The 21,907-nt window shown below is 36.0% G+C and overlaps 1 protein-coding gene across 7 annotated transcripts; it reads right to left on the reverse strand.

Moving 5' to 3' along the window:
* Positions 1 to 3,615: 3,615 nt before the first annotated feature.
* On the reverse strand, positions 3,616 to 13,789 carry LOC104236759 (U-box domain-containing protein 4-like). 7 transcript variants are annotated; one of them, XM_009790759.2, is made up of 8 exons: positions 13,598 to 13,789; positions 13,347 to 13,439; positions 10,853 to 11,071; positions 10,239 to 10,313; positions 6,526 to 6,806; positions 6,205 to 6,339; positions 4,044 to 6,056; positions 3,616 to 3,964 (listed from the first exon to the last, which is right to left on the reverse strand). In XM_009790759.2, the coding sequence occupies exons 5-8, from the start codon at positions 6,799 to 6,801 to the stop codon at positions 3,905 to 3,907; spliced, it is 2,484 nt and encodes an 827-aa protein (XP_009789061.1). In that variant the 5' UTR covers positions 6,802 to 6,806; positions 10,239 to 10,313; positions 10,853 to 11,071; positions 13,347 to 13,439; positions 13,598 to 13,789; the 3' UTR covers positions 3,616 to 3,904. The 7 variants fall into 7 exon arrangements, with proteins under 7 accessions (XP_009789061.1, XP_009789065.1, XP_009789063.1 ...); XM_009790763.2 differs by lacking the exon at positions 10,853 to 11,071; XM_009790761.2 differs by lacking the exon at positions 10,239 to 10,313 and having other exon boundaries at positions 10,853 to 11,007.
* Positions 13,790 to 21,907: the final 8,118 nt, after the last annotated feature.

Raw genomic sequence — 21,907 nt, forward strand, 5'->3', positions numbered from 1 at the left:
ATGTGTGAGTTCTTAACCGGCCAACACTCGGTCTCATACAACATGGCAGGTCTAACCACTACTCTATAAAACTTACCTTTTAGTAACAGTGGCACTTTCTTGTCACACAGGACTCCCGACGCTAACCTCCACTTCATCCACCCCACCCATATAATTTACGCGAGCAACCCTGAATCTCATAAATTATTGCGGGGCTATCAAAAACGATCTAATGAACAATAGACATCGTTTTGCCATGATCGTTACTCGTTTTTAGCATTTTAGGGCCATAAAATAGGAATTCATGACGATTCCCTGATTTTCGTATGCTATAGTGCACGCCATCTGCATAACTTTGGGCGATTGATTCCGAATCTCCTAAAATTTTGCGAGCCCATCATAAACGACCTAATGTAAATAGTCATCATTTCGCCATGATTGTTCCTCATTTCTGACATTTTAGGGCCATAAACAGAAATTCAAGATGATTCCCAGATTTTCGGGTGTTATAGTCCATGTCATCTGCATGAATTTGAGTGACCGGCCGCGAATCTCTTAAAAATGATCGTTCCTCATTTTTTGGCGTTTTAGGGCAATAAAATAGGAATTCAGGGCAATTCCCAAAATTTCATGTGCTATAATCCACGTCATCTACATGAATTCAGACGACCAACCCCGAATCTCATAAAAATGCCGTTCAAAAACGACCTAATGGACAATAATTATCGTTTCACCATGACTGCTCCTCATTTTTTGGCTTTTTAGGGCACTAAAATAGGAATTCAGGACGATTTCCAAATTTTAATGTACTATAATCCACGCCATCTACATGAATTCGGACGACCGGCCCTGAATCTCCTAAAATTTATGGGGCCCATAAAAATGACCTAATGAACAATAGTCATTGCTTCGCCATGACCGTTCCTCTTTTTTGGTGTTTTAGGGTAATAAAACAGAAATTTAAGATGATTCTTATAGTCCACGCCATCTACATAAATGCGACCAGCCCGAATCTCCTAAACTTTTGCGAGCCCATAAAAATGACCTAATGAACAATAGTCATCATTTCGCCATGACCATTCCTCGTTTTTTAAATGACCTAATGAATAATAGTCATCGCATCACCACGATCTTTCCTCTTTTTTTAACGTTTTAGGACCATAAAACAGGAACAAGATGATTTCTAATTTTTCGCGTGCTAATGTCCACGTCATCTTTATGAATTCAGCCGACCGACTCCGAGTCGACTAAAATTTTGCGGGCCTATTAAAAACGACCCAAAGAACAATAATCATTGGTTCGCCATGAATGTTCCTTGTTTTTTGGTATTTAAGTGTCATAAAATAGGAATTCAGGATGATTCAAATTTGTGTGCTAATATCCATGTCATCTTCATGAATTCGGACAACTAGGTCTGATTCGTCTATAATTTTGGGGGCCCATAAAAAATGACCTAATGAACAATAGTCATCATTTCGCCATGAACATTCATCGTTTTTTGGCCTTTTAGTATTATAGAACGGAAATTCAGGACGATTTTTAATTTTTATGTGTGCTATTTAAAAAAAGACAATCAAAGTGAAGAAATTAGGAAAAGACTGATTCCTTCACATCAATCAATTTCAAGTTTAGAAGATGGTGCCATTCTCAAGTCAATGCACAAGTCTTGCCAGGGAAATGTCGGTTGGGTCTATTTTCGTAGTCCTTGCATAGTCTTGCTATAGAAACATTACTTGAATGTGTTCTTTACTTTAATTGCCAAAGAACAATAAAGTGGGTAAAAATCACCCAAGATCGTTGACATAAATCCCATTAGAGACAAAAGTGATTTCTTTTCATCTACTTAAGCTTTGGTGGCCAGATTTACTTGATACATGTGCTTAGTAAGAGGTAATTAGTATCAATGAAATAAGGAAATTTTACCTCCTATAACAAAGCTTTATACCTTATCTATTATAAATAAATATCCTTTTAAAATATTATTTTCTATAGCTACCTTTTAGATTTTATAGCAGAATATGTATTTATGATCACTTCCTACTGTTTAGCCATTAAATACGTTGGGTAATATTTTTCTCTCTCCTACTTTCCGTATACAACTTAACCACAATCTCCCCCCCCCCCTCTCTCAACGTCAGTCTCTTCTCCATGAATACAACCACGATTCTCCATTGATTCATCTCCATTGTCTCGCGAAATTTTCTAATTTTTTTGCTCCAAAAGGTTGTGGTAAGTGTTAAAGTTGATAGATTTTCGCTGGTATCGGAATTGAATGGAATAGACAAGACAAAACGAATCAGAAAAAGATAAAGGAGAAACAAAAATCAGGAGAAATACAAGTGCAGATCTCAAAATTTTCAAAGCAGAAATGAGAGATTCACTAACTGGACGACCCAAAGGGCGCCGGTACCGGCGGCGACGCCCCACATGGCGTCGGCTTAGATATCGGTGGATTGGGGACGGAGTTTGGGGCTGAGGAACTTGAAGAGTCCGTTACCTTTATTTTCATTGTATTCAATGTATCTCGTTGTATTCTATGTATTTCATTGTATTCACTGTCTTTAGTTTTTTTTTATTTTTTCAATATATTCACTATATTTAAATGTATTCAATGTATTGTATATATGTATTCAAATGTATCTATAGTATGTATTCATATGTTTTTACACTATAGATGACCTGCTATACTTCATGTATTCATTATATTTTTATGTATTTAACTGTGTTCAATGTAATTATATAATTCTATTTGTAAAGATACCACTAAAAAATATTTTAGTAAAGATACCACTAAAAAAGAAAGGATGGATTGAATCTCTGGAGATTGCTATATTTTTGGGGTGTTTTTCGGCTGAGAATCTTTTTTATAACTGGAAATACAAATTTTGCGCATTATAATTGAGTTTGTTGAGTTATATTATGAGTCTATCGCATTAATTGATTCACTTACCGTTTTTAAACAACTGAAGACCTTTTTTTCGCAGATTTATGTTAATGTATTCACGAATACAGCTCGTGAATACATATGAATATAATCTATGTTTAGCTAGACTTCCTTATTTTCCGCAGAGTTTTGCTACTGTATTCATGAATACAATAGCTTGAATACATCGAATATACTCTATAACAAGTGAAAACATAGCTATCAGAAGTAATAAAGTAAATGGTAGCTATAGCAAGTTATTAGCCACTAAACAATATTCATTTCTGAAAATTCCTCATGAAATAATTGAGTTGCACACAAGCTAGCCCAAACACCATCATTGTAAACAAAATACAGTCAAAGCAGAGAAACTAGCGAAAGAATTATCTCCATATGCATCTTTATTTTAGGGACATGGATTTGAATTTTCTTCTATGAAATAAATTAGTACAAACTTTATTCTCAATTATTTGGGAATCTGTATGAGGTAATCTGTATAATCAAATGGACTATACAGATTACCAAGCCAACACTCCCCCAAAAACACTATATCTCTAATATCTGGAACATAATCTCAAAAGAACTGCAGAAACAACTTACTCGAATAGGTGAAAGAGACAACCAACTCATCACACGTACGTATATTTAGAAAAAGTTATGGTCTTTAGAATTGTTCCATTATTTTTCAAGGAAAGCCAATTTAATCTGCAAAATATATCGCAACCAACTACTTGCATTTCCAAATAAAAAAGGAACAGTTCATTATCGATCTCGCCAATGTAACATTATAACTGATGCAATCTGAAACTTTTTACAAGTATAAAGTAAGTTCTTAATGGGATGGACTCATAAGAACCTCCATATATCATTTTTCTTTCTCATATCACAAATTTTAGCAATAAGCAGAATCTCTACATGAATAACTTTCAATATAAAATTTACACACATCATTTAATCAGTTAATTAATTACCTCAAGAAAAGTATTATGTTCAATGTATAAATCAGCCCCTCCCTGCATTACCATGCCGTTGGTTTCTGAAGTAGCTAAGAAGTGCCTGAGCCTGCATATACCGGCATGTACATCTTAGAATACTTGATAAAGGATAGAAAAGGAAGTGTGCGGTTTCTGTAAAATTGTACCTTTTCTCTGGCTCTAGGAGTTCCAGACTGTGACAATGCCACTAATGGAGGTACAGCTCCTTCCTGGAGAACCATGTTGCAGAATCTGCTACTGTTAGTGCATAATTGCAACAGAGCTGCTGCTGCATTCTCCTTACCTCTTGCGGAACCCAACTCAACAACCTCAACCAGAACAGCAATCCCTCCTTCCTGACCAATTGCTGCTCTTCCCTCGTGAATGGTTGCAAGATTTGACAAAACAGCAACAGCCTTGTCGACCATCCCAGCAGCGGGGTCCATCAACTCTACGAGAAACTTTACAGCACCAGCCTGCACAATGCGAGCCTTGTTTTCATGAAGTATTGACAAGTTAAACAAAGCTGTTGCTGCATCCTTCTTTCCCCTAGGAGTTCCATTACCCAACAAATCCACAAGAGGTTTTATAGCCCCAGACCTCCCAATCTTCATCTTGTTATCCTCAATCACAGAAAGGCTAAAAAGTGTAGCAGCGGAGTTTTCTTTAGCCTCAGCAGTCCCTGTTTGAAGGACATGAATCAGAGGTTCAATTGCATCGGCATTTGCAATCAAACACTTGTTGTTGTCATTAATTGATAAGTTGAGAAGTGCAGTAACAGCATTTTCCTGTACATTCATGTCTTCCGAATGAAGTAAGTTGACCAACAAGTTGATAGCACCACAGCTTGCAATTACAATACGATTATCCATATTGTGCTTGGCAAGTAATCGGAGTTCAGCTGTGGCATCTCTTTGCACATCAATGGAATCGCTATTCAAGTCCTGAACTAGCTTCCTCACTTGCTCCTCAACTTCCAAAAGATCAGCCCTTCTTTCGACCGTAGCAGAAGAAACTATTCTAGGAAACCTCTCAGAAGGTCTACGCCAGATGGATTGATTTCGAGCTCTTGTCTCCAACATGGATGGGAATTCCGGCTCCCTTCGTAGGACAGACAATGGAGCAGCAGGACGGGATTCTGACACATCCCCTGAAGCATCAGTCGCAGCCGCTGCTGACCTTGAAGACACTTCATTTCCATCACCAGAAATTGCAGGTGAAAAGTTTGAATTAGATAGTGTGCTGGGTGCCGAGGTAGTTCGATTATGACCTACAAGGGAGTGTTCATCGGCTGCTAACATACTATTACCAGTTGATTTTATCTCTCCAGAGTGGGCCATACGTTCTTCAGAACTCTTAATAGATATCCTTTCAACATCCAGAGCAAGCATATTACTAGCAACTCCAGGTAAAGAATCATCTGAAGAGGAATGGGGATGGGATGGAGATGATCCTTCTCTTTGGTTTATACTTGATGAAATCAAACTCTTCCTAGGAGAACTTAAAGAGCGAGCAGAATCTGGTGACGAAGAGTGATTGCCCCTCGGAAGGGGAAAACCCTGGGTATCCCTGGGCACACCAGAATCTGCATGTGCTAGAAGTGAACACGGCTGATTCAAGCTCAGAGATTTCATCGGATCAGGCAGCTTTACATTGTTTGATTCACACCAATTTGCAATAAGTGCCTTAACAGTGTAATTAGGAATGAGATTTGTGTGCCCCAGCATTTGCCTTGTCTTAGGACAAACAGTAAGACCGAGATCAATCCATTTCCTTATAAAAGCTCGCTCATAAGTTTGTCCGGAAGCAACAATTACAGGGTCAGTCATCAACTCAAGTGAGAGGGGGCAACAAAAATCAGGAGGTATCGGCACAGGCGTGCAGGTCTGAGACTGCTTCATTGTGACAAAGCGGTCATGCATATTGGAAACAAGCGCTATAATTTGCTCAATATATTCAACTTCCTCACTCTTTTCAGCTTGTTCAGCGTTCTCCTTCAATTGTTCAAGGGCCACAAGCTCAATCAAAAGCTCTTTGTTTGAGTTCAATCTAAGGCAATCGGCAATTTTTGCAAAGCTGTCTGAGCTTGCTCCCAACCCTTCCATTTGAGCCTTAATAGCCTTTGTGATAGTCATGGACATCAGTTCATAATCCACATACTTAATTTTTAGTATAGAGTGCTGCAATCCAAATACAAGACATCCCCTCAGGAAGTTAAATCACCATAAGTAAGGATGAAAAATTCTATCGGACAAAAAGAGCAGAGAGGAACATTACAGCTGGCGTAGGAATACGGCAAATAGAAAGGAGAAGAAGATCAGGAATGACCTGTTTTTGGCTCCCTACCTCAAGAGATGTCAAAGTTGTATCAGCAGGAAGGCATTGATGATAAGTTTTAAGTAGCTCGAGAATTTCAAGACTACATGTTCGGATTTTTACAATCAGTGATTCAGCTTGCAGAACCTATAGATCATCAACACATCAACAATATAAATATATTTGCTCAAAGTATTAAAATGCCTTAAACGTAAACCATAAATTCATTAATTGCACTACATCCCATTCTCATTCAGTATGCTGATTATGAATAAGAACAAATGGATCATCTGTCTTATTCAATAAATAAAGAGCATAAATATTGGACCATACAAAATAAACTTTACTGCCCAATGGTTGCCAGGTTTCATACAGCTCCCTCAGTTCATCAATAAATTGAGCTACTCTGGCAAATGCTTTCTGAAGCAGCTCATTGGAAGCTGCTTCAACATCAACAATGGCCTCAAGAATCGGCTTTAAAATATTCAGCAGATCCTCATTCTTGCAATAATACCTCTGAACCAGTACATCACTTATGCTTTCACTTGATGATAAATGGAAAAATTGGGAGATGTTGTTGAGAAGAACTTTCAACAATGACATCTCCATTGCACCTGGTCAACCAAAAGTAGTAATCCTCAGTTACCTGAACCGAGCACAAAACCCGTCCTATAAGACACATAAATGACAAAAGATAATCACATAAAATATATGGTCAATTTATTGCAGTGATAATAATGCTGAAACTTCAGAGAAATAACGTCAGCAACATGTGTTTGTGTATGCGCGCACGCACGCACGCACGCACACATGTGACGTGACTGCAGCTAAACATAAGAGCAGTTTAATATTTGAAGCCCCTCTTAGTTTCTATCACCTCAGCTTAGTATTGTCAATCAGCATCATATAGGACATAACCACACAGTTTTCAAGGGATCTATGATCATGGCATCACATCTAAACTTCCACTGCTGAATTGCTCTTTGTTATCTGTAATACATTTACAGTAACAGAAACAAGAACGGAGTCATTATGCCTTAAAACTCATTCAGATGTTGATCCCCAGTCTCATAGAACGGACTTGCTTGAAGCTTGTCGACCATGTTTCTTTCAAGGATGTCAATATTTGTTTCTTTATGAACTCAACAGACTCCAAATACTTCGGAAGATGCCTAGATGTCAGGAAAATAACTGAGCAAGAATTTCTAATATCTTATACTTCCATCTTTCTACTTATGCCAATCTCAGATAATATTCTATTAAACACCTAATTTTAGAACAATGTTCTACTAGCCATACAACAACAACAAACTACTAATTACCACGGTCAATCCATGGCTAGTTGGGATCAGTTATATGAATCCTAACAGCTTGTTTGGATGGTTGTTATGTACTTCCTCAGTTCCAATTTATGTGAACTTGTTTGACTGGGCACGGAGTTTAAGAAAAAAAGAATACTTTTGGAATTTGTGGTCCTAAACAAGTCAAAAAGGAGTCTAGAATATTTGTGTGGTTATAAAAGCTTCTTATTAAGTGTAGCATTGGAAATTTAAGCTAAAATATGTCCAAATTTAAAAAGGGGTCATTCTTTTTGGAACGGACCAAAAAGAAAATAGATTCACATAAACTGGAATAGAGGAAGTATCGTTTAATAACATATCGTATAGTATTGTATTGTATTCTACTGTATCGTTTTGGTGTATACAATGTTTGGCTATATTGTATTATTTGTCGTCGTTTCATGATATCATGCACCAACAATATGAAGAATAAACTTGCAATATTATTTTAACAAAGTAGGATACGAGATAGAATTATTATAAAAATAGGCAGGGCAAAGGATAAAACAGAATTAATTGATAATAAGGAAGGGCAAGATGAGAGGGGGAAAAAAAGGTAAAGACGCGACCATACCAAATCGGTTGTTCCATAAAGTGATACTTTTCATCGTTACGTAACGACGGATTTAACGATACGATACAATAAAATTTAAGTAACAATCAAAACAAACATTGTATTAAAGTAACAATACGATACAATACAACAGGTAACAACCATCCAAACAAGCTGTAAGTAAACATGTCGCTCCATTTAGACATGCATCTATCAAATATTTAAGCATTTGCATTATCTAGTACTAGAAGTTCTAAGTCTCAAATGACATGCCCATACACCCCACAGCAAAATGGGGTTGCAGAATGGAAAAAGAGACATTTATTGGAAGTTATTAGGGCACCTTCCTTTGAGATGAATCTTCAAAAGTCTTTATGGTCTGAAGCAGTGTTAACCTAGGTTTACCTGATTAATAGGGATGCTTTCCGTGGTATTGAAAGGGACCTGTACAAGTGTGAAATCCTAATGCTAAAAACTTTATTCTTCTACCTAATTTCTAAATGTATCGAAGTCCTGGGTAGTAAAGAAAAGTGGGATGCTATATTTCCAGGATTGGGATTCGTAAATATGTTAATAGATTCTTGATCTATATCTTCCATTTTTGGGTGTGTGTTATGTCTATGTAACCGGGACCTCTCATGATAAATTGGATCCTAGAGCTGTGAGATGTGTCTTCACTGGTTATCCGACATCACAAAATTCTTTGATCCCATTACAAAAAGAAAGTATGTCTCTATGGATGTTACTTGATTTTCAAATCAACCCGATTTTCATGACCCAACCAAGAAAACCTTGAGTCATCAACAAGAAGAACCTGAGTCAAGTGATCAGCCGTGTTTTATAATCCCTATGTCATCTGCCCATAGAGAAAACAATGCTACTACTCCTCCAGGGGAAGATGCGGTCAAGACCAATTAGTGGAAGACATACTGACCTGACGAGGTAAGAGAGGACTAGTTGTCCCTTATGTTCCTCTTGTTAACAGCGAGGATCTTTCCCTTGAATTGGGAAATGTTAATATGCCTCAAGATGAAGAGAGTGAAAGACCTAACGGACTAATCCCTTATCTAGGATCGTAGATGCTAACGGGGCGGGAATCGAAGTGGGGGACCCCTCTACCGCCTGTGTCTATCTCCTGTCAAGTATGCTCCCCAGACATAGACTACGTACAGGGTAGTACTCTTGGAAAGATAGAATATCACCGCGTGAACATAACATTACATTAAGTTACGAATGTAACTCCCGAAGGATCGACCACTATTCTAAATATAGTAAGGCGGAGAACTGTTGTTCAGTGGAGCGCCGGAGTGCGGAGGTTGTTCCCATCATTGAAGTCAGGGTGTGGGACTGAGATGTACCTTGTGGGGGGGGGGGCGGCGGTCCCCTGGACATAGTCCTTTCAGGCAGTGGCCGTTTAGTCCATGGTCCATTGGATGGTCGGTGCAAGGCCAGAAATTGGAACACATTGATTCCGCTCGTTCCCGTCCTTCGCTTCAGGGCCTGTCCCTCTTGCTTGTAGCTATTGAAGTGACTCTTGCTTGTTCCTTTCGGTGCCGATGCCTATATTATATCCCCAGCTACTACCAATTCCAGCTTGCTTTTGTTCCTGCTTACACTCCTAAGCCAATACTCCGAAACCTCTTATTCTGGCTTTCCCAAAGTGGCGAGGGGGATGAGCAGAAAAAGAATTCTGCTCTTTTGCTTAGCCTTCGGTATACTATTCCCTGACCAGTATCATCATCTTTCACAGAGCTGAAAGCATAAGTACTTATCTACCTATCATAGGAAGCGAAACTACTCCTGATGATGCTTGCCTCATGGCAACTTATGGAAAGGAGAGTACGAGACAACAAGAGGGTCTGTCAGAGAGCAAAAAGATCGGGAGTCTTCCTTGGAAGATCTCAAAAGGATGCTTGCTGCTTTAAATGAAGAGGGGTTGGCAATAAAGTTCTTTTATTTTTGTTGGTAAGTGACGATGGGCAAGTAAAGAAATTGTGAATAAAAGGAAGAAAGAATTCAAAGAAATAGATGATATAGCTCAACGTATTATGATTTATAGGTTTGATTGTGCACAATAAGGAATAGAGAAGTTAGATCTCACGTCATCTGGAACACATGGAAGAAATGGCTACAATGAATAAGAAAGTACAAACCTTATTAGCAAAAGCTTCAGCTACAATAAGCTGTATAACTTTCTCATATTGTGTATCCAAATAAATCAAGTTAACCTACATCCAAGAGAAATATTCTTAAATCATTATTAATAATATAAAAGTTGTCCAAGGTACCGAGGGAGAACATCCCCTAGTACCTTTAGCAATTCATATTTTCTATTAGTACATAACATGTAACTAAGACAGGTCAACATACGTCTCTGTGATATGGAATAATTTCCCTTAAACATCCACTGCAATGGCCATCATTGTAAAAATATTAAAGAAAGAGTCACTAAGATAGTAAACTGATACACTTAAACATTGCACCACAAGAATGATGAAAAGTTTTGTATATTGCTGACTCTGGTATTACATAGTTGTTAATAAGCACATAATATCACGTTTATGTTCTTCCACTCAAAATTAAGATGAACAGTGTTAACAGAAAAAAAGTACAAAATAGTTCACAAACTTACAAGCAAAATAGCCTGGAAGGTGAGGTCCTATCCAGGTAAGTCTAGAAAAATAAGAATTGAAAGATCTACTACAAGCTTATTCAAATATAGCTATGCCTTATTTAAACATACGATTTCTTAATTTCACATACTTACAACAGCCCAGCTTCCTAATTAGATGAGCCCTCTATCTTGCCCATTGGAACTGTTCATGCCGATTAAAAACTTTAGAGGTGCCTTGAATATCTCTTTCTCTGATTCCTTTCTATGAAAGTAATGAGCTTATAATTTCCCTCTCTCATTCTCTTCGCCTGTTACCGGAAGCAGGATGATTTTAAGTGCAAATATTTCCATGGTACTTGATCTAAATACACTCTGCCAGTTAAGCATTTTTTTAAACAGTTAATACACCTACCAAATCAGCATTAAAAGTTATAATTAAAAACAAATAGTATTTGTGTTAAACATGAGTCAGAACATTCAATTTACAGCATTCCTAACAGCTTCGTGAAATCTGCACCAGATTTGAAATTCTGGCAGTAGTAGCATCACAAGATTCACAATTTCACAGAGTCATTTTTTTTTCTTGAAACGTGTTTGTCAACTCAATAATTACATCGCAGACCAAGATCGAAGATGTAACCAAGCTCAAGCACCTTCATTCATTCAGTTACAAAAGAAGAAACTTGAAGTATTAAAGGATCGGAACTAATTCACAGCATATAAAAACATAATCCTTCTTGATATACAGCATTTGAATATTCCTCCTAGAGTAAGTACTGGTTCAATGATAGAAAACGAATTCAGAGACAAATTATTCAAGTCCCATCCATCAAAGAAGTTATACGGGCAAGACCAAATGGCCAACGCCTAGTGAGCCTCTTAGCACTAAATCTGACGCAAGGGCTTTGGCTCTCAACGAATTGAGCATTAAAGTCATTATTTTTGGTACAGCATAATCAAGGAAGAAGGATATATGACTTCCTTTTAATCTAATACTCCATCCATCCCAGTTTATGTGGCACTGTTTGACCGGCACGGTTTTTAAGGGGGGAAAAAAAAGACTTTTGAAATTTGTGTTCTAACACATGCCTTAGATATTTGTTTGGCTGTAAATCATCTCACTATCGGTAAAGGGAAATTTTAAAATTAAATTGTTTCTAATTAGAAAGGTGACATTCTTTTTCGGATAGACTAAGAAGGAAAATGTGCCACATAAATTGGGATGGAGGGAGTAATTAAGACTTAAGTTCGACATTATTAAAGAAAACCCTATGCGGTAACAAGAAGTAACCATTCCTATTTTGTCCTGTAGTAATAACTTCCTCTTGAGCAAATTTGTATTAGTATATTACTAGTTAATCATGGTATTTAGTAAATTAGAACAAATAATTATATAGCAAATTGAATCCTGGCCACATAGGTGAGAGTTACCTAATAAATTTTTTTCTCGAAAAGAATTTATTTAGCAAATCTCCTTGCCACTGACCAACTTACCATAAGTATCAATCAACATTTGAATTCATTTACTTTAGCCACTAAAAGCATTCATATTAAGTTAGTATCTTTCTACTCTAACCGTATTTCCAGGATCTTTCTGGATGAAATTTTCCATTACTTTATCTTCCACAATTATAGTTGAACTGCTGCTTCAATGTGTCAGAAGATTACTTGAACCTCAAAAACATAAAGTCAAAGCTGGAGTTAATGAGATTTAAAAATTGGAAAGCAAACAGGGCAAGGCGACTTTAATAGCTGATATGCCTATTAATACATAGTAAACTCTATTATTACGTATGAATTTTTCCTCTATATTCCCTTTTCTTAAATGCACTGATGCATCTTTTTCCAGCTAGAGTTTCATCGATATTCAGCTACTATCAGCTCCAACATCATCTGTAGCCCCTACGTCTTAATTCCCCAACACGAGGACGGAGCTCGCTCCTCAACAATTTCAACCGCACTCATCCAAAATATTCATTGTTGTATACTTGTATATATCAATCAATTGTGCCTCAATTCCAACTATTATATGTATACCTTCCACGCCATTCAAACCCATTTCTTTAGTATTGAGAGGATTGATCATAGTTAAACTATTTTTACACTAGTTTTCAACCTACCACAACCCTCTTCCTTTTCTCGTCTCAGGATTCGGTATGCCTTGCAAAACTCATATATGCTCCAAACTAAAAAGGAAATAATCAAGCAGCATATGCATTGACCAAAAATGTGTGACGAAAACAAATGACACAAAACTTTGCATACAGAGATCACACAAATACAAAACGGCATCAACATGGTAAGAATCACAACAACCATCAATCCAGTTACAGATAAATCCAATGACCTATTTCTTACTAAGCTAAAAATGAGAACTGCAACAAAATTACACATAACTATCATACACCAATCAATCAACTAGTTGTAGTCTTGAGTATATGAATCCTTTTTATCCATTTATCGATCTTATTTCATTCCAATACTGGTAAATAATTTGTTTTCTAAATAATACAGGTATCCAATGGAATTGTCGAGATGCCCACAAACTGGCTAGAACACCACTGTCGTAAAAAATAATTTATTATTTAACAGTTTTAAAATTAAAAATAATAATAACAGTCACAATAAGCAAAAAGTAAAAACTCACCTATTAAGACATTGAAAAGACGATCTTTTTTAATATCTTCCTTTTTCGACAAACCGCAATGAGGCACTATTTCACCCTCATGTGGCCTTAGGGCTACAAAAAAAATGAACAAAACCCACAAACCTAATAAGATAATAATAAACTATAGCAATAAAATTCACCTCACATACCCCAAAAAAATCAAAGTATTGAGAAAAAATTCAAGATTTTATAAAACCAGCTTGAGGTTTTGTATTTTGACTACTTTGTACCTTGAATTTTCCACAATTTGTATGAATCAGATCCAGCCAAAATTGCACGAGAAATGTTGAGAGCTGGGGATGGGATTGCGGTGGGGGTGGAGGGTGGGGATTTAGGTTCCTCTGATCATAGTTGCAGGAGTTTTGAAAATGGTGACAGACATGCCGAAGGAGTAGTACTAAAATGAATTTTTGGCTTTTTTGCTAATAAAATAATGAGATTAAAGTTTGATTTTATATGTGTGTTTAATAGTGGTTATTTTCGTTTTTGCTCGGTGTATAATTTAATTAAGAATAAGAAATATTTATATGTGTGACCAAAAAGAATGATGCTTTCGTTTATATGAGGCATCAAATAATTGTTAGTAACATTAAAACTTAAAAGGTAAGTACTATATAGCGGTGGTTAGATGGACTATGTAGTATGAGATACAGTGTTGGTTAGCGAAGAAGTCTCATGTTCATAAGATGAAGGTAGCTGAAATGAGTATGTTGAGATGGATGTGCGGTCATACCAGATTAGATAGAACGGAAAAGGCCTAAAAATGTACTCAACTTTCAGAAATGGTCTATCCATGCCATCCGTTAAAAAAAAACTCATTTCATGTCACTACCGTTATACATTTGGTCTATCCATACCATTATTGACTAACGGCTCAATTTTTATTTGGATCATCCATGCCACTGTCGTTAGTCAATAATAGCAAGGATGGGCCAAATGTATAACGGCAGTGACATGAAATGAGCATTTTTTTAACAAATGGCATGGATAGACCATTTCTAAAAGTTGAGTGGTATTTTTAGGCATTTTCCGTAGATAGAATCAGAAATGGATGACCCTTGGTTAAAATCTGGCATGACAATTCGTTCTTTGGTAACCAACTTAACAAAATCGCCCACCCCTCCATCTAACTTCTCTTGGATATGGATACTTCTCATACAACTTAAGATAAAAGCGTTTGTTTGGCTTCTATATCATAATAGGCTACACACTAAAGTTTACTTAGAAATATTAATTTAATACAAAATGCTTCTTGTATTTACTGCCACTATGAGGATGAAAATATTAAACACATCTTTCTTATATGTGATAATGTTGTTACATACTGGAAAGAATTAGGCCTTAATAATCTTATTACTAATCTAAGAGGCATACAAGGCACAAAAAACTGGTTGCAATCACTAATCAACTCTAATGGACTAACTCTTCCATATAATATAAACCCTAAAACATACTCACCTATAAGCTTGTGGAATATTTGGCTAACTCGTAGTAAAAATAACTTTAATCCATCTAAGGAAAAGATTAATGTAAAACTCACAACCTACCAAGCAACTGAATTTTGCTTACCTAAATGCTTACCATCATAAACCTAAGAAAAAACATGCAACTAATCTTCGATGGAATCCTCCTAAACAAAATCACTACAAGTCAAATACGGATGGGGCTAATGCTACAACAGCAGATGGTATTGGAGGAACAATTCGAAACTCAAAGGGTGAATGGATCCTAGGATATGCAAGAGCTATCCAAAAAGGATCGTCATTGTCGGCAGAATTACATGCTCTAATTACATGACTTAAATTGGTAGTACAATACAATTTGCAACCACTAGAAGTCGAGGTGGATGCAAAAGAAATTATTACAATGTTACAAACTAATAATATTTCATTTGCCAATGTGTTGAATGACTGCAGGTACCTCCTCGACCAGCTTAACAATTCACTCGTCCAACATGCGTACAGAGAACAAAACCGTGTAGCAGATCAGCTAGCAAAGGCAGACAAATGTTTTGCAACATCTTCTGAGCCATGTGTTTACACGGGTGCACCAGTTTTTGTGAAGGAAGTTTTTGAAGATGATAAAAAGCACCTTTTGGAATTAGATCTAAGGCAGGCAACGATTGAATGTAATAGTAATTACAATGCAAACAATCTTATGTATGTTAATAGTAGTAGCACTAGTAGTATATCTTCCTCTAGTCATAGCTTAGTACCATATGATACTAGTATCACTTGTAATGGAAGGCTAATAAAGCCACTCTCTGTACGCAGTATTAATATATATATATTATCTTTTGCACCAAAAAAAAAAGTTATACGGGACAAGATGGGTGTGGCCCCTGTGGAGGACAAGATGGGGAGGCGAGATTGCGTTGCTCCAGCTTATTGAGGACATGATCATGGATAGTATGGAGATTTGCTCCAGCTTATTGAGGACATGATCATGGATAGGAAGGGTATAGAGATTTAGAATAAAGGTAAAGGGTTAGGATAGGTAGCCGAGTTGGGTTGTTATATTTTTTTTTGTTTTGTTTCCCACCTGGTGTCCGTTACCCACATTGGGGCCCGACCAAATCCGGATTCGCGCCGGGAAGTCCCATATTGGTGTTACCCACATTGGGGCCCGACCAAATCCGAATTCGCGTCGGGAAGTCTCATATTGGGGGTAAAGCGCTCCCTAACAAAAGCGACTCCATACCCAGGGGCTCGAACTCGAGACCTTTGGTTAAGGATGAAAGAGTACTTACCACTCCACCACAACCCTTGTTTGTATATTGGGTTGTTATTGTCGTTGTTGTTGTAATGTTATTAGATTATTTCAACGTAATAATTATAAAATTTGTTGGTATTTATTGTAGTACTCTTTACGCAATTCTTAAAAAGTAAATTTTGCTTATAAAAAACTAAAATCTAAGTTCATACCAATATGTAATGTGTTGCTTTTATTCAAATATAAACAGATTTTAGCAGCTCTTTATTATCTTTCACGTTTCAAACTTATAGTAACTAAAAAGAATATGTGGTGAGATTGTTGAAATATTATTTTTCTAATATAATTGTTTCTAAATGAAGTTTCAGTAAGTAATTGTTATATTGGAAATGAAATTGTTGAGGTTCTCGAGTTTTGTTTTTTTTTTTAAAAAAAAAAAAAAACCTAATAGCATATTTACACTTACCTTCCCCTAGTTTGGTTGATTTACATATTTAAGTTGTGCAAAATTTCAAGTAGAAGTTTTCAAGTATCTAATCTATTGAAGCTTATTACTATGTGATTTTATTTGCTGGAAATGATCAGTAACTTTTTTAGAAAAACCAATTGACTAAAACATTCCATATAATTAATAGCACTTAAGACAGAACCGATGATATAAAATAAACATTTTTCAGGAAAAATAAAAAGAAAATTATCGCGCTATTTTTATAGTACATTAAAGTAATATATGTACTTTTTATATACGCTTTTAGCGCCAATCAGTATTAGTTATTGAGTATTTTCACCTTGATCTATTACTTAACTATTTGGCAAGGCTTCTAAACTACTTGTTTTGATAAACACTTTTGTCCAAATAGCTTTTGAGAGGATTTTTTTTTTTTTTGAGAGAAGCGATTTGCGTTTGGTCAATCACTTAAAAAGTGTTTTTATTTGATAAACAGCCTGTATTTAGCCAATTTTTATAAAAATTAATTTGAGTGTCAAATGAAAAAAGACAGTATTAAGTTTTATTTTACAATTAATATTATTAAAATAACGAATATTTTTACATACTTTTATGAATGCTTTGATTAATTTTTATTTATTTATTTATATTATAAAAGTAATATAAAAATATATATTATGACTTTTATAAATATAAATATAGTTAACACAAACATGAGGAGAAGCGGGTCGAAACATTTTTCTGCTTTTGCTTATTGGACTAAGTAGAAATTTATAGCTTCTCCCAAACAGTAGAAAATAAATTTCTTCTTATTTTGTTAAACATCTCAATTCTCCCCAAACAAAAACAAAAATTTGTAAAAGTGCTTTTGGCCTTTCAAAGCTTACCAAATAGGCTAATAATCATAGTAAGTCAATGTGATTTGATGTCAACGTTATATTCCCTCCTCTATTACTCTTTTGACGATTCTTGTGGGTCTGTATTGTGTTTGAGACTTGGGCGTATGCCCGGAATTAAATATGGAAGTACCTAGCTTGAATTATCGCCATTGACAGAAACTAGAAATTTAAAGATTTGAAGAATTCCTAAATTTGGCCATAATTGGATATTTTGTTGATACCGGGTCCCGATTTGGATTCCGAGAGCTCGATCAGCTTCGTAACAATATTTATGACTTATGTACAAAATTTGAAGTTATTCCGAGATGCGTAGGCACGTTTTCCATTAGTTTTTTTATAAAAAAAAAGGTTTGATTTTATAAAGCTTGAATTTCTAAAGTTTGACCGGAGATTTGACTTTTGAGCAAACGACTCCGGAATGGAATTTTGATGATTCCAATAGCTTTGTATGGTGAATTTGGACTTTGGCGCATGTCCGAATTTGAATTTGGAAGTCCATAGGACAATTCGACGCATTTTAGTGAAAGTTGGAAAATAGAAGATTTTTGGAAAGTTTGACCGGAAGTTGACTTTATTGATATCCGGGTCGGAATCCAGTTCTGGAAAGTTTGATAGGTCTGTTATGTCATGTATGACTTGTGTGCAAAATTTGAGATCAATCGGACTTGATTTGATAGGTTTCGGCATCGAATGTAGATTTTGGAATTCGTTAGGTTTTATTAAGCTTGAATTGGGGTGCGATTCATATTTTAATATTGTTTAATGTAATTTGAGGCATCGACTAAGTTCGTGTCATATTATGGGACCTATTAGTATACTTGGTTGGGGTCCCATGGAGCTTGAATGAGTTTTGAAAAAGTTTTTGGAAGAGTTTGGTGTTTTGAGTATAAGTATATAATGATCCAAAGGAACATTTTTAGTTCTAGAGATTGAAATTCGTTTTCAAGACTTCCGGGAGTTTGATAAAGAATTATAGGAATGATCTGGAATGTTTGGTCTAATTTCATCAAGTCGCGATTGGGTTTTTAGCGCGAAACATGAGTTAATTATTTAATGAGAAAAATTGGTATCGCATTGAGCAAATGAGCTCCAAATTGAATTTCGATTGAACGATTAGGTTTGTATTATTATTTGTGACTCATAGGAACAAAAATCGTCGAATTCCGAGTTCGTATGATGGAGTTAGAGCCTATTTAGTGAAATAATAAATTTGTGGTGCAAGCAGGTTCTCGTGCGGACCTTTAGTGATGGGAAATGGACTTTTAGTGATGAAAAATGAACTTTTAGCGACTAGATTAGTGTTTTTATTGGGCAGTCTTTTTATAAGATCATTTCAACATTTTTGGAGCTAGGGAACTCGGATTTGGGTGATTTTTTAGAGGATTTTCACCAAATGGATTGTGGTAAGTGTTTCCTACTCAGTTTTCATTATATTTCAAGATTCCATGATTATTTTCATCTTTTATTAGTGAATCAATTGGAAGAAAATGGGATTTTTGCAAAAACTTTCAGAAACAAAAATTTAAGATTTGAAGGTCGATTCGTTGCCGGAATTTGATAAAATTGGTGTGGTTGAACTCGTGTCAGAATGGGTGTTCGAATTTCGTGATTTTGCATCGGGTTCCAATATACGGGCCCCGTGGTTAACTTTTGAGATGACTTTTAGAATAAAATTGAAAATCGACATATTATTATCCGGAATTATTTTCTATGAATTGTAATTATCTTATGTGATTAATTTGACTAGATTTGATCCGCCCGGAGGTCATTTCACAAGAGAATGCCATTTTGGAATATCGACCTAACTCCGTTAAGGTAAGTGTCTTGTCTAACTTTGTGGGGGGAAACCACCCCTTAGGATTTGAGATGATTGTGTCATTCGTATTATGTGAAGGTCGTGTACGCGAAGTGACGAGTGGATACACGATCTATATGTGGTAGTTGACCGGTTTGGACTGTTAGGCTTCCTTCATGTAATTAATTGCAACTATCGTTTCATGACTACATCTTTGTTGTTAGAATTGTTTGTACGTGCCTTACTTGAAATTGTTAGCACATGTTCCATCTTTGTTGTCAAGATCACATTTTATGCCAATTATTGATTGTAACCACTCGTTGAGTTCATGCTTTACCTGCTACATGCCTTAATTGTTAATTGATGCTCATAAATTGTGCCTTGGCTTATGGATTGTCATTTCCTTGGTATTTGATTTCGTGAGGTATCGTGTAGCCTTTTTCATTAGTTGTGACTTCTTTGTGTAGCCTCGTTATTTCTTTTGATTTTGTGGTATATCATAGTTGTAGATGTGGCCACGCCAACCCTTTCGTTCTTATCGCTCCAGATTCCGATCTATATGACCTCTGGGCGGTACAAAGTAAACCTCTTCCGTAGAAGCAGGTATAATTGGTTGTAAATTGGTTGACTAATATTGTGAGGGATCGAGTTGCACGCCACAACAAATATGATTTAATATTGAAAGGGATCATGTTGTCGCCGCAACATATATAATTTATTATTGTGAGGGATCGAGTTGCACGCCGCAAACAGATATGATTATAAATAAATCATTCAACAATATAAAAGCATTCATCACAAAAGTCATCATATATTATAAAGATATCATAAAAATAAAAAGAAATATTTATACATTAGGAGTGATCAATAATATAATCTCTAATTCTAAGTATTAGATTTAAAATAAGTAAGTTATTTTGATATATACTGATGATAGGCTATAATTACGCATTTTAGTTGATTATTACACTCTAATTTACTGCACTTTAGTTGAGTTTGCGCTTTAATCGCTAGTGTTTTGCAATAATTATGTATTTTATGCCTTGTAGGTGTGATTCCGAGCTATATAGATGTTATGGAATGAATTTAAGTGATTTGAAACTTTGAAGTCTGAGTAAAAGCTCAAGGAATTAATCCGGGATCGTGTTCGGGGGTCAAATTTGATAGTTGAGGACAAACGAAGACTCGATGAGGCATATTGCGCAATGTCTAATAAAATACACATAACTTTTTACTCAGAACTCCATTCTGGCTCCATAATATATTGTTGGAAATATAACTCAAAGGGCTACAACTTTCATGTTTTGCATTTTTCCAAATTCCAAACGGAACAGGATGAAACACCGCGGCAGAACCGCGGTAGAGTGCAGACGCAGACAATTGAAGAATCAGAGGCCATGTTTGGCCGTGGTTTGACCGCGACCGCGGTAGAACCGCGGCAGGAGGCAGAAATTTCACGGACTAAAGTGCAAAACACAGGATTTTTAGCCCAAAACCCTATTTTAAACACTAGACTTCGCCCAAGAGAGGCATGTATTGTTTTGGAGAGTATTTTGGCAAGAAGAACAAGTGTGAGAGATCACCCAAAACATCTTGGTTTCTTTTTCTCTTTATTTTTCTTGCAAGTTTTATGATGAATATTGTTTTAGTTTATTTACCATAGTTATGAGTAGCTAAATCTTTTGTCTAAGGTTTTGATGGAACCTATTTGGGGATGAACTTCTTGTTTATGCGAATACAAATTGCTAGTTTCAATCTTTATTTATTCAACTATGTTCTTGTTGTAGTTAATTGAAAGGATCCTCAATTAGTTGTGCCTATTTAGTGTGCATAACCCGGGAGAGAGTGCATATTTAGGTTATTGTTGAATAACACCACTCCTAAAGTATAAGAGGAATCTATAACTGCGGGTTTAAAGGCGGGATTAGGGATAACGAAGCCTTGGGTGCAATCTTAAGTGAACTGTGTTAATTAAAGCTAGCTAGTGTATCTCGGGAGAGTGCAATAGTATATTACTGTGATTACTCGGGAGAGATTTACGGTAAGAAAAGTGTTCATGATTGATAGAGGTGTGTTGGTCAATTTGTATGAAGCATAAACAGAAGGGATTCCATCAATAGGGAAGTCATTACCTTAGCGTTTTCTCATTATTGTTTACAACCTTAGCATCCTTAGTTTACAACTGTTTATTTAATTGCAATTTTAGTTATTGAAGACACCTTCAATTGTGATTCAAAAGTTTGGAAAATTGGTTCTCAATAGTTTAGTGGGTCTAAAGATTGTGATTGATATGTTAACTCTCAGTGGATTCGACCCTGGGCGTAATACCCGGGTTATATTTGCAACGTCCGCATTGTCCTTTTTATAAGACATAGTTGGGCGTGATCATATACCATATTTTGATAAGTGTATTTTTGATAAGAAGAAAAATCAAAACGGCCTCTGCTTCTGCGAAGAAACTACTTTTTTGTGCTTCTCTAAAACTGCTTCTCAAAAGTAAAAATGCCTCTGCTTCCGGGAAGAAGTGTCTTTTTTGTGTTTCTCTAAAATTACTTCCCAAAAATATATTTTTTTTTCCAAAAAAGCTTGGCCAAATAACTAAAGTTGAGAAAAAGAATGCTTTTTGAGAGAAAAAAAAAAGTGGGGTTCCTGTCACACCCTTGTTAATTCCAATATTCAATTTCTC

The sequence above is a fragment of the Nicotiana sylvestris genome, chromosome 10 (genome assembly GCF_000393655.2).
Source record: "Nicotiana sylvestris chromosome 10, ASM39365v2, whole genome shotgun sequence".
NCBI classification, from domain to species: Eukaryota; Viridiplantae; Streptophyta; class Magnoliopsida; order Solanales; family Solanaceae; genus Nicotiana; species Nicotiana sylvestris.